Raw genomic sequence first — 13911 nt, 5'->3', positions numbered from 1 at the left:
TTCCTCACCTGTTAGAAGTGTATCGTTACGAGACTATGTACATCCAAGATGAAATAGAACTTACATTGCGTAGTAAAACGAACAAAACAATCACAATAACAATGTAAAACAAAAAAAAAATGCAGCACATTTCAAATCATAATGTAGTTTGCCCTTGAATCTTAAAATGAATGTCACCATTAAACAGGTATAGGAAAGCTTACAATTGTGCCTGTGACAAATAGGTATCACCAGATATAACTGATACATTGAGATTAAGGACAAACCAGATGTTATTTGACTGATTTCCAACCTGGATCTAAAACAAATGCTTGCCCTGAAATACAGTAGTTTCTTAATAGATGCCATGAAAACTCATCTTCTTTTTCTGGACAAAATGTCTATTTTAATCTGTGAACTATCAGTTTTACATTTAATAACAAGAATCTGAAGATGTATAGTATTTTTTTTTTTTTTACACAAAATGAATATTCAAATAGTCTCCATTCTTATATTTAGGAGCATCAGATTGAACTGAAACAATTAAATAATCATTATTAAAAAGTGCCCGAAGCATGACATGAGAGCAATAGAAGATAAATATAATTTAGTTTTCACAATTCATACTGTGGATAGTTTCTTATTTTTGTGGTGGAAACACAGTCCCCTCCTAAATCATGCTTCGTGGTGCAATTTAAGAGAAATTGTGCATTCTCAGTAGAGGCATGTTCTACCCTCACAGTTCCCCCCAACATTCCTTTCCCTTTGGTATTAGGATACAAAGAATAAGACAACTGAGATATAAAGCTACATACAGTGGACATTTTTGGTATTTTTTGCTGTCCCAGTTTCAGGTCTTCTTTGAGAACCATAACTCCCCAGTCATAAATAAATAATTGTTTCTCCTCCCTTCAACATCCCCACTCCCCCAACATTCCCCTCCCCCATCCTCCCCCTCCTGGTCCCTTTTCTGTGCCAAGATCAATAACTCTTAACATCTTACTTATTTTATTACTGCTTTTGGTTTTCTGGGGCTGATTGAGAGTTTCTCAGAGGAAATCTTTGGTTTTGTTTAAGTGTCCGTGACATTTAATCATGATTTTCCTTGCAGTTTAATTCCGGCCAGTCAATCAGCTAATCCACCTCGATTGATTCGCTGCTCTCGCCGCTGATGGGCTTGCACTCGTTGGGCATCCGCTGGTGTCTGCTGAGCTGGGTGGCCTGTGTGAAGCTCCTGTCGCACCTCTCGCACCTGAACACACAACACAAAACGACTCAGAGAGGCCAGCCGTACATGCCACCTCATCACTCGGCATCCTAATGGCAACTGACACTCCAAAGTGGCTGGGAATCTGACTGGGCCAGAGGGCTGTAATTGGAGCCTAGTCCTCTGGCCTTGATGCCGATGATGGGCGAAGGCCCCAATGCCTCCCAACATTGGGCCCTGTCAATAATCTCAGAGGAGGGGGCCCCCTTCGAGGGGCCTGTCTAGATAAGGCGCGCATCATTGTCACATCCAGTAGATAGAGAACAAAAAGAGATTTTCGGTAGGCCGGCTATCAAAGAGAGCCTCTCCTGAAGTATTGTGCTTAGCAGTCCAGAAAGAAGGGTCCGTGTGCAATGTAGGGGGCTGGGTGCTGCTAATGCACTTGGTTAGGGGGCTTGGTGTCTAGAGTAGTAATTCTGTAAGGACAGCTTCTTATAGCATTCTGTTCTACTAACTGTATCTAATCATTAGTTACATCATAGCAATTTGTGAGAATCACCCCTTTCAGTAAACTAGATCCTTCTACTATCATGTTTTCCAGATTGTGACAAGGATGCACCCGTTTCTGTCAATCTGCTAACAGTAAAAAGCGGTAGATATGCGGTAATGTCCTCTTAGTTTTACTGAATTTGCTGTTTGTGCCTAAGGTAAAAGTAGAGCCAGTGAAAGGGCCAAAGTTGCAGACTACACGGAATTCGTTTAGTGACGTTTTGCAGTTGAAAACACGTGCGCATTCCTGACTAACAGAAAATGCCAGCTTTAATCTATCAAGCATATCAGCTCAATGAAAATAACTCAGCCCCTATTGATTAGCTAAAGATTACTGTGGTGTATTCATTAATGTCTTTGTGTGCCTCTTCCTCTCTGGAGCATTTGAAGTGCTGATGACACATTTGTGTATCACTGATTGCTTATTAGAAAGCTGATTCGTTACTTGATTGGTCGGCCTCAAATCAGTCACCTTTTCACACCACTGTCCCTGGCTACATGGTGACAATCTGGTGGGATTTATTATCTACATTGATGAGAGGACAGTAGCCGCTGTAAATTCAATTTCATCCCAGTTTCGTCCCATTTTCAAGCTTGCGAAAAACAATGGATCCACGCACTGATATACAGATAACTGCCAAAAATAAAGTAAACACTTGAGTAAATGAGGGATAAAAATTATATTGAAAGCAGGTGCTTCCACACAGGTGTGGTTCCTTAGTTAATTGAGCAATTAACATCCCATCATGCTTCGGGTCATGTATAAAAATGCAAATTGCAAAATTCTACCATTGCTAGAAGAGATCTCAGTGACTTTGAACATAGGGGGTTTAAAGTGTGTGTGTGTGCATGAGAGAGCAGGAGTGTGCGTGTCAGTCAGTCACCAGATCTCAACCCAATTGAACACTTATGGGAGATTCTGGAGCGCCGCCTGAGACGGAGTTTTCCACCAACATCAACAAAACACCAAATGATGGAATTTTTTGTGGAAGAATGGTGTTGCATCCCTCCAATAGAGTTCCAGACACTTGTAGAATCTATGCAAAGGCGCATTGAAGCTATTCTGGTGACTCGTGGTGGCCCAACGCCCTATTAAAGACACTATGTTGGTGTTTCCGTTATTTTGTCAGTTACCTGTATCTATAAGATGAAAATTCAATATCGATGGATACGCTCATATAATGTCAATATTGCTGTCCTGGCAATCATGTAAATGTTGATACTTATATCAAGCAGTCCTACTGTACCCAATGGTAGAAATGGTTCTTTGTTATTTTGTAAGAGTGGAGTACAGTATGAAATCATGACATACTTATCTCACTTCATTTAATAGAGTTAATTGCACAGTAATAATGCATTTACAATGTCTTATTATAGGACCGGGTAATATAATATGTGACTGTATTAAAGCTAATGTTGGCACAATACGGTGTGCTTTACGGTGACCGTTCCAATAGCATTTGTTTATGATTTTGAGTCAACAAGGTCACATGCATATAACGTCCATTAGATGAACAGAAATCTATTAGCCTGTGTGAGCCTTTAACTTGCCCAATTAATTACAGAAATCTCTAACAGCATCAATTTAGACAGGCAGAGATATGGGGAAGCATCTGGCATGCCAGAGCCCAGTTAACACAGAAGATTTTTCATAAATGCCCCTGAAGCTTCTCCTTTGGTTATTTGAAAAAATAACCTTTTTACAACATCCAGGAAACGCCCCCCCCCCCCAAATAACATTTTTATAAAAAGTTCCCAGGACATTCTGGGAACCAAAATGGGTTAGCTGGGAAGGATTTCGCTATGTGGACTATGGCAGAACAATACCTATGCTTTGTGATATATACTACCGGTCAAAAGTTTTAGAACACCTACTCATTCAAGGGTTTTTCTTTATTTGTACTATTTTCTACATTGTAGAATAATGGTGAAGATATCAAAACTATGAAATTACACATATGGAATCATGTAGTAACCGAAAAAGTGTTAAACAAATCAAAATACATTTTATATTCTTCAAAATAGCCACCCTTTCCCTTGATGACTGCTTTACACACTCTTGGCATTCTCTCAACCAGCTTGATGAGGAATGCTTTTCTAACAGTCTTGAAGGAGTTCCCACATATGCTGAGCATTTGTTGGCTGCTTTCCTCCACTCTGCGGTCCGACTCATCCCAAACCATCTCAATTTGGTTGAGGTTGGGGGATTGTGGAGGCCAAGTCAAGTGATGCAGCACTCCATCTCTCTCCTTCTTGGTGAAATAGCCCTTACACAGCCTGGAGATGTGATAAACCCACTAAGCCCAAACCAGATGGGATGGCGTATCGCTGCAAAATGCTATGGTAGCCATGCTGGCTAAGTGTGCCTTGAATTCTAAATAAATCACAGACTGTGTCACCAGCAAAGCACCCCGACACCATAACACCTCCTCCATGTTTTACGGTGGGAAATACACATGTAGAGATCATTCGTTCACCCAAACCACATCTCACAAAGACACAGCAGTTGGAACCAAAAATCTCCAATTTGGACTCCAGGCCAAAGGACAAATTTCCACAGGTCTAATGTCCATTGTTCATATTTCTTGTGCCAAGCAAGTATCTTCTTCACACAGTCTCCTCTGGACAGTTGATGTTGAGATGTATCTGTTACTTGAACTCTGTGAAGCATTTATTTGGGCTGCAATTTCTGAGGCTTTTAACTCTAATAAATGTATCCTCTGCAGCAGGGGTAACTCTGGGTTTTCCATTCCCGTGGCGGTCCTCATGTGAGCCAGTTTCATCATAGTGCTTTATGGTTTTTGTGACTACACTTGAAGAAACTTTAAAGGTTCAAGGCTCCTACCTTGTCACAACAACTGATTGGCTCAAACACATTAAGAAGGAAAGAAATTCCACAAATTAACATTTAAGAAGGCACACCTATTAATTGAAATGCATTCCAGGTGACTACCTCATGAAGCTGGTTGAGAGAATTCCAAGAGTGTGCAAAGCTATCATCAAGGCAAAGGATGGCTATTTGAAGAATCTCAAATATAAAATATATTTTGATTTGTTTAACACTTTTTTGGTTACTGCAAGATTCCATATGTGTTATTTCATAGTATTGATGTCTTCACTATTATTCTACAATGTAGTATATAGTAAAAATAAAGAAAAACCCTTGAATGAGTAGGTGTTCTAAAACTTTTGACCAGTATTATATGTGCTGTAGCAGAGACGAGGATTCCACTTTCAAATACAGCCTTGCCACTGAGATACACTCAAAAAAAGGTGAGCAAATATTTCAATTTGCAGTGTAGTTGAAGTGATTTTTTTTGTACCATGTAGGCATTGTGAAACCTCTGGCCTCATCTAATAAGTGTATTCTGGCCCTGTGTGTGTGCTAACCTTAAGTGTATATCAGTATTCAACTATCACAGGCCTTTTCAGACACAGTGGGCAATGGTGGGGGCGACAATAGGAGTAGACAGTGTGCCATAAACATTCATTGTGCTTTCTGTAATGGTGTCATTGGAGGAAGCAATGGTACTCACTGTTACTTACTTGAATGGCTTCTCCCCAGTGTGTGTCCGGATGTGGTTGTTGAGAGTGGTGGCTCCTGCAAATGCCCGGCCACAGTAGCCACACTTGAAGGGCCGGTCGCTGGAGTGAGTGACGACATGGTTGCGCAGCTCCGACGGCTGGGAGAAGGACTGGGAGCAGTGTCCACACTGGTAAGGTCTGCAGACACAAACACAGAGGGGTAGAGGAGGACACCAAGCTCCCGTTACCATGGCAGCATGACCCTAATCAACCATGTGGCCCCAGTCCATGACTCGGCCATCTATCAATTTGTGCACAACATACTGGAAACATTGGGTATAGTTGGGTTTTTCTGTTTCCTTCTGTCTGTTGTTCCTATCTGCATGTAGAGCTCTAATGATCTTTGCTAATTCTCACGGTGATCCCAATGAATAAGTGGAGCATGATAACAAATCACACATTTATTGACAGAGGCCACAAAGAAATGCTCTTACAGGAGTAATTAGACTAATTGACTATTCAACTGTGCCATCAATCACATGATTCCTTCAGAGAGAAGACAAACCTTCCAGGGCAAAGTTATTACTCCCTTTACCAAACGACAATGATTGCATCAATTAGATGGTGTGATTTTAGACAGCCTAGAGTTTAACAGCACATGATAACACCAGAAGATAACAGTGTGCAGAAGTTAGGAACAATGTTCTTTATTTTGTTGTTAAATAGGCAATATAAACAATGCATATTTTGTGAATCTGAAGCCATAGCTAGCGGTATTATGTGGGGGGAAAGTGAAAGTAATTAGAGCAAAATAGTGTAATATAATGGTAAAATTCTCACTTGCAGTTCTCCACATAAAGCTGCAATTCCATGGGGGTTCTATTCATTTATCAGTCCCATTCTATAAAGTATGCCTCAGTGACTTAGACCACAATTTATTTTGAGGTTTTTCTATGAGAAGGTGCATTGATTGTGAATACTTTAATGTGATTAATGTGTGGATATAATTTATTAGGGCCGCGCCGTGTGATTAATGTCAGGTTATTGTTTATTACAGCAGTGAGCCTGGGAGAGCCCCACAGATAAACACCTCCATCACCAACACAACACAGGGAGCCTCTGCAGGGCCACGCACGCAGGCACATACGCACAAAAACGAAGGAAAAAATACATGTACACAACTACTTGTATGAAAGTAATTGCTCAGGTTTCTAATAGATTAACAGGTAACTGATTGCTTGATATTCAATTAATTGCTTATGTAAATAATGAAAAATCTGTTGATAATGTGTCTATAATCTAAAGTCTTTATAATAACAACATGAGAGTATTTGGAATAATTGGATCCCACTTCTTGGGATCTGTTTTTGAGCTATCAATTTCTTGATAGAGACATATTTATTATTTCAAAATAATACAGGACTATGTAAAGCTCTTTGTCGCTCAGCAACTAACAGTTATTCCCCAGTGAGATAACTTACATTTATAAGAGGAAACCCCTTTGGTATTGCAGCTATATGTCTTGGTTTTGAACAATACATATATCAATGGTTTAGAAAATCACTCCACAGAAAATATCTACAACACACACACACACACACACACACACACACACACACACACACACACACACACACACACACACACACACACACACACACACACACACACACACACACGGTCTTAGTTTCCATGTATTGATCAATCTATTACATTCTAGTGTTGAGATAATGGCCCTCGTCAACCAATCATGGTAATCAAATGAGCAGGGAACAAAACAAACACCTCATAAAGGTTGTATTGTATTCTATTGTATGGTATTCCACCAGTTGAAAGGTTATTGGGTTTATGAGTGAAGGATAGGATAGGATTTAGAGGATAAACTAAATTGGTGGACGAGGACAGCACTTTTTCAAAGTCTAACCATTATGTTGTGCCAAAACATGACCCAATGGAAAAAGTAGCATCATACTGTTTGCATTGAAAAGATGAGGGAGTTCAGCATAATTGCAATGATTCAAGTGACTCGTATATCCCTTGTTATCAACAAACAGACAAACCGGAGCGAAGCAACATCTGTTCTAAAAGGTGTGGGGTGAAGTTGCCCCTAGATGCTGATCTTGGGTCAGTTTAGCATTTCCCCCCACTAATGGTTAGGATTAGGGAAGAGGAAGCTGATCCTAGATCTGTACCTAGGGGATACTTCACCCCAGAGCCCTCTGAAATTAGTGGTGGTGGGGACTGTTTGACAAATAATATCTCTCAATGACAGCAAGGATCAAGGCCCTTATACACAAATGTCTCAGAGTAGATGTGCTGACCTAGGATCAGTTGTTCTGTTTAGATCCTAGTTAATATCATTACATGGACAGGGTGGACCTTATTCTACAATCTAGAAAATAGTAAAATAAAGAAAAACCCTTGAATGAGTAGGTGTGTCCAAACTTTTGAATGTTACTGTATGAAAAACACAAATTCCCCTCACCTGAACGTCTTGTCATATTAACATGAATAAACCAGGTGGATGAGTATTTTTTCAAAGAATTCACACTCTATCCTTAAAATTATTACACAGCGCAATTTCGATTGGGAGTAATAAGCACTGTGACAACCAACCCCGGTCTCCCTTTAGGGGTGGAACGTCATTTACATAATGGATACCTGGAGGAAAATAGGGGAGGGTCATGCTTTTTCAATTTCAGTCAAGGGCCAGGTTTAGTATTTTTTTAAAGTCTAGTCCAGGGATGGTCATGTAATTGATAAAATGTCTACATTTCTCAGTGTTTTAGAATTAGTTTCTTATTAGGCTATATATCGATGTGTGCACGATGCCACCCCTCATTTCTGATTCTCCTCTGGGCGGGCAATATCAAGTACACCTATAGGTTATTTACTGTGGTCTCAATCAAATGATCCATAGCATATAGGCTACGAAGTGCAGACTAGCCTATAGCCTATGTTCTGTTCAGTTTGAGAAGGAGAGCACGAAAATGAGGATTACTGGAGGTCAACTTTGATAGCTTGCTACTACTATAATACATTTTATTAAAAACAACATGTTTTTTGCCCATGATGTAGACCTATATCCATAGGTTTGTCGGTCAATTCCTCCACCCACCATGCACTCTTTAAATATCCTACATCCATGTCAGTGAAGGGCTGTTAAGTTAAAACCAAGACTCAAATTGAGGGGGTATGAGAGGGTATGCCATAGGCTGACTTTTTATTAAAGAAAATTGCAAATCCTTAAGATTGAGGAAAATAAAATGGATCTGATTATATAAAGTTATCTATAACAGCACTTTGATCCGCGATGCTTTATGCCCGATGCATATGGGGATATCATTGTTTCATATCATTAATTTCTTTGACATTCAGAGGCTGAGCTACAACCTATAGCCTAGGAGACAATTTTTTCAAATTATGTCACATTCAGACAAGATGTTTAAACCCAGACAGCTTTTAGGGAAACACTTGTGACCTTCTCTTGTTGGGTTAAGCCACAGAAGAGGAGTAGCCTGCAGTTAAAGCTTACATTTTTCTGCTTTGGTAGGCCTACTCTGTCTGGGGTGGAAAGGTAGGCCTAACCCTTGAGAGTACCATGCTCAGATTCCTAATGACATCTCAGATTCAATTATTTGTAAACAGGGACAGTTTCATTGCAAACAAGTCACACTGATTTTGCATTGGAGAAATATGATAAGATGAACACAGGCCTATCATCTCTGTCCATTCTTAACCTTTAATTTCGTTAATTTTTGTGGTATTAAAAAAGGTTCTACTAATATGTCAAATAATTGCATGACCTGTTTATCAAATCAAATCAAATTTATTTATATAGCCCTTCTTACATCAGCTGATATCTCAAAGTGCTGTACAGAAACCCAGCCTAAAGCCCCAAACAGCAAGCAATGCAGGTGTAGAAGCACGGTGGCTAGGAAAAATAAAATGATAAAATGTTTTTTTTTCTCTGACCTGCAAATACAATGATTGATTCATGCAATGCTTAAAGGAGATATTTTCACCTCTACTCTTGTCCACGTTTGTCTGCGAACCCACAACCTTCTGGCCCGTAGCCCTGTGCACTATCAAAATATGTAATGCTTACAGGACAAAGAACAGCTTTAAAACGGCATATCTAAAGCTCTGATCTGTCCAAGAAGTGAGGGTAAACAGTAAACATGTTCTCTGCCATCCACTTTGTTTTAATTATTATTTGGGGTATAGGGGAGGGTCACTTGTTTTTTTTTTCAAGCGTATAATTTAATTTAGGTAAAATCATTTCAGAGAGGTCCGATTTTCTTCATGTAACCCTTATTATAAATAACGTTACCTTACTGGTTAGGGTTGAATAAAGATGCTATTTAAAGTTATTTTGCTTTCAAGTAATTGTATCAGTATCCCTTGTGCACATTTTACAATTCAGGAGATGTTACATTTATGCATAAATAAATATAATATTTTGTCTTACAATCTTGTTACTCCCAGCTAGTGGGCTAAAGTTTGGTAGACGTCTCAGCATGATCTAAATCTACAACTAAGTGTGCTTCACAAATGGCACCCTATTCCCTATTCTGTACAGTACACTACTTTTGATCAGAGCCCAAAAGTGTCCCATTTGGGCCGCATCAACTATCTACATAGCCTACATACTGTATATCAATGCTCTTGATTTTCCATAGCAATCCTTAGCCCTCAAACCAGTAGAGCATCTGTGGTTTTAGACTCAAGAGTTATCAACAAAATAACTGAATAATCTTCTGTATCAACAAAGTTAGGAGTGTACACATACGTAGTACTAATATAATATAAGCCTTTTAGCGGACACTTTTATCCAATGTGACTTACAACAGTGAATTAATACATTTTTATATGGGTGGCCCAGCAGGAATCGAACCCACGATCCAGGCATTGCTAGCTCAATGCCCTACCAACTGAGCAACACAGAACCACACTAGAATATCAAGTGCACATTGCTGATTAGAGTATTGAAACGTTATTTACTGAGGTAGAGGCCCTTCTGTGCTACACACCACCACTTCTTTCCCATTTGAAACTCTCAGTAGGGCGATCCCTGGCCTTTTCGCCCTAAGAACAGAAAAAACAAAGCCTGAGCAGTAACCATCCTATCGTTCATTGGAAATGCAGAAGAACAAACATAATATCCTTAAAAATGAATGCTCATAGTTACTGCACACCTTATTTGGATAAGTGATAGACTATCCTCAAATGCTTCATTTCTTAACGAAATACTGTACAGTATTGTATTGTTCTGTTAGATATTAAATATTAATAAATACTATTGATACATACTGAAGGATGAATACTAAATGAAAGGATAAGTAGCAACGTAAACAGAAACAACAGGCTTTGTTCCTTGATCTACTATATTATCATAAAGATACTGTATTTCTTTAAAATTGAGGGACACATTCCAAGTGAATGAAGAAATAGGAAAAACTTCTCGGGCACTCCTTTGTAGGATCTCAGCTAAACAGATAAGCAAAATGATTTTTCTAGTGCTGATATACTACAGCAATTCATCTTTCTCCCAAATGTACATATAAACTAAACATCAATAAATATGTATAAGCCAAAACCCATAAACCACAGCCGAGAACATTTTAAACAGATGCATTGGGTAATTTACTGGGTGCAAAGGCTGTGCATCCAAATATCAACAGATCCAGATTCCCTTGTTCAGCTAAATTTTATCTGCACCCCAGGGTCATAAAGTTGAGTATTGACAAACGCTCATATTGACTTCAACTCCTGGATATCCAGGCAACATTTTTCTTCTGTATGAATATTAGTTTATTGAATAAGTGGCATCTGTTTTCCTCGGCATCACAGTTAGGGTAGGTATTTCTTTGTGACAGCTGCAACTGATTTATAGGTTTGTATGCTCTGAAGAAAAATTGTGCTAAGCAAAAATGTCCAATACATCCCCCCCCACTGTATTTAATTAAGTTGGGAGATGTTACACACTGGATTTGAACCCTGAAACCACTGTGAGAGAGAAAGACCACATGTATAGGCATGCAAATTACTGATAGGAACAATTAATTGTATCTGATACAGTATAGGGGAGACTCAGAGGTTGGTTGTCACAGTGCTAATTACTCCCAATCTAAATGACGCTGTGTAATCATTTTAAGGTTCAAACGTGAGAATTATTTGAAATAACTCATCCACCTGGTCAATTCATGTCAGCATGACAAAACATTGAGGTGAGGGGAATTAGAGTTTTTCATAGGTGAAAGTAAAAAATATATATTGGTATTTTCTTTGTAAATGTTTTAATTTTGGTAATATCTATGAACAATTGTCTGTTACCTAGGTCAAGCCATGTGGTAACTACCATTTGAATTAGCATTGGGGGACCTCCCGAGTGGCACAGCAGTCTAAGGCGTCACTACAGACCCGGGTTTGATCACAGGCTGTGTCGCAGCCGGCTGCGACCGGGAGACCCATGGGTGGCGCACAATTGGCCCAGCGCCGTCTGGGTTAGGGGAGGGTTTGGCAGGCCGGGATGTCCTTGTCCCATCGCGCTCTAGCGACTCCTGTGGCGGGCCGGGCACATGCATGCTGACATGGTCGCCAGTTGGACAGTGTTTCCTCCGACATTGGTGCGGCTGGCTTCCGGGTTAAGCGAGCAGTGTGTCAAGAAGCAGTGCAGCTTGGCATGGCTGTGTTTCGGAGGACGCATAGCTCTCGACCTTCGCCTCTCCCGAATCCGTACGGGAGTTGTAGCGATGTGACAAGACTGTAAGTACCAATTAGATATCACGAAATTGGGGAGAAAAAAGGGGTATATTTAAAAAAATAAATAATAATAATATTAGCATTTTTAGGGGTCCGGACCGGACAAGATCTGTACCAATCATATATGTCTATGTTTCACAGGTTTGGTCATCACAGTAGAATTCAGTACAATACAGTGAATTATACTGTACTCTAGTGTTCTCTACTGTACTAAACTCTACTGCACTGATCTATACTGTTTTACAACACTCCTTCTCCATCTGTTTGACCAGAAATCAAAGTCTGCTTATTCCACATTTTGGGGGGATGGAAAATTGTTGAAAAATATACAGTTGAAGTCGGAAGGTTACATACACTTAGGTTGGAGTCATTAAAACTCGTTTTCAACCACTCCGCAAATTTCTTGTTAACAAACTATAGTTTTGGCAACTCGGTTAGGACATCTACTTTGTGCATGACACAAGTCATTTTTCCAACAATTGTTTACAGAAATATTATTTCACTTATAATTCACTGCATCACAATTCCAGTGGGTCAGAAGTTTACATATACTAAGTTGACTGTGCCTTTAAATAGCTCAGAAAATTCCAGAAAATGATGTCATGGCTTTAGAAGCTTCTGATAGGCTAATTTACATCATTTGAGTCAATTGGAGGTGTACCTGTGGATGTATTTCTTCAAACTCAGTGCCTCTTTGCTTGACAAAATCAAAATAAATCAGCCAAGACCTCAGAAAAGAATTGGAGACCTCCACAAGTCTGGTTCATTCTTGGGAGCAATTTCCAAATGCCTGAAGGTACCACATCCATCTGTACAAACAATATAACCAAGTATAAACAGCATGGGACCACGCAGCCATCATACCGCTCAGGAAGGAGACGCGTTCTGTCTCCTAGAGATGAACGTACTTTGGTGCAAAAAGTGCAAATCAATCCCAGAACAACGGCAAAGGACATTGTGAAGATGCTGGAGGAAACAGGTACAAAAGTATCTATATCACAGTAAAACGAATCCAATATTGACATAACCTGAAAGGCTGTTCAGCAAGGAAGAAGCCACTGCTCCAAAACTGTCATAAAAAAAGCCAGACTACGGTTTGCAACTGCGCATGGGGACAAAGAGCGTACTTTTTGGAGAAATGTCCTCTGGTCTGATGAAACAAAAATATAATTATTTGGCCATAATGAACATCGTTATATTTGGAGGAAAAAGGGGGACGCTTGCAAGCCGAAGAACACCATCCCAACCGTCAAGCACGGGGGTGGCAGCATCATGTTGTGGGGGTGCTTTGCTGCAGGAGGGACTGGTGCACTTCACAAAATTGATAGCATCATGAGGCAGGAAAAGTATGTGGATATATTGAAGCAACATCTCAAGACATCAGTCATAAGCTTGGTTACAAATGGGTCTTCCAAATGGACAATGACCCCAAGCATTCTTCCAATGTTGAGGCAAAATGGCTTAAGGATAACAAAGTCAAGGTATTGGAGTGGCCATCACAAAGCCATGACCTCAATCTTATAGAAACATTGTGGGCAGAACTAAAAAAGCATGTGCGAGCAAGGAGGCCTACAAACCTGACTCAGTTACTCCAGCTCTGTCAGGAGCTGAAAATTCACCCAACTTATTATGGGAAGCTTGTGGCAGGCTACCCAAAACGTTTGACCCAAGTTAAACAATTTAAAGGCAATGCTACCAAATACTAATTGAGTGTATGTAAACTTCTGACTCACTGGGAATGTGATGAAAGAAATAAAAGCTGAAATAAATCATTCTCTCTACTATTATTCTGACATTTAACATTCTTAAAATAAAGTGGTGATACTAACTGACCTAAGAGGGAATTTCTACTAGGATTAAATGTCAGGAATTGTGATAAACTGAGT

The 13911-nt window shown here is 39.7% G+C and overlaps 1 protein-coding gene across 2 annotated transcripts in view; it reads right to left on the bottom strand.

The window, feature by feature from the left end:
• Positions 1-940: 940 nt before the first annotated feature.
• prdm6 (PR domain containing 6) overlaps positions 941-13911 on the bottom strand; it is a 57842-nt gene continuing 44871 nt past the window's right edge. Inside the window, exons 7-8 of one of the 2 annotated variants that reach the window (XM_071400078.1) lie at positions 5282-5458; positions 941-1231 (exon numbers count right to left, since the gene is read on the bottom strand). In XM_071400078.1, the coding sequence (XP_071256179.1) occupies positions 1114-1231; positions 5282-5458 (295 nt within the window). In that variant the 3' untranslated portion in view covers positions 941-1113. Of the gene's footprint in view, positions 1232-5271; positions 5459-13911 lie in introns of both variants that reach the window. The other variant, XM_071400079.1, reaches the window with a different exon arrangement.

The sequence above is a fragment of the Salvelinus alpinus genome, chromosome 5 (assembly GCF_045679555.1).
Source record: "Salvelinus alpinus chromosome 5, SLU_Salpinus.1, whole genome shotgun sequence".
In the NCBI taxonomy this organism is placed as follows: Eukaryota; Metazoa; Chordata; class Actinopteri; order Salmoniformes; family Salmonidae; genus Salvelinus; species Salvelinus alpinus.
This window is presented reverse-complemented; position numbering and strand designations above follow the sequence as displayed.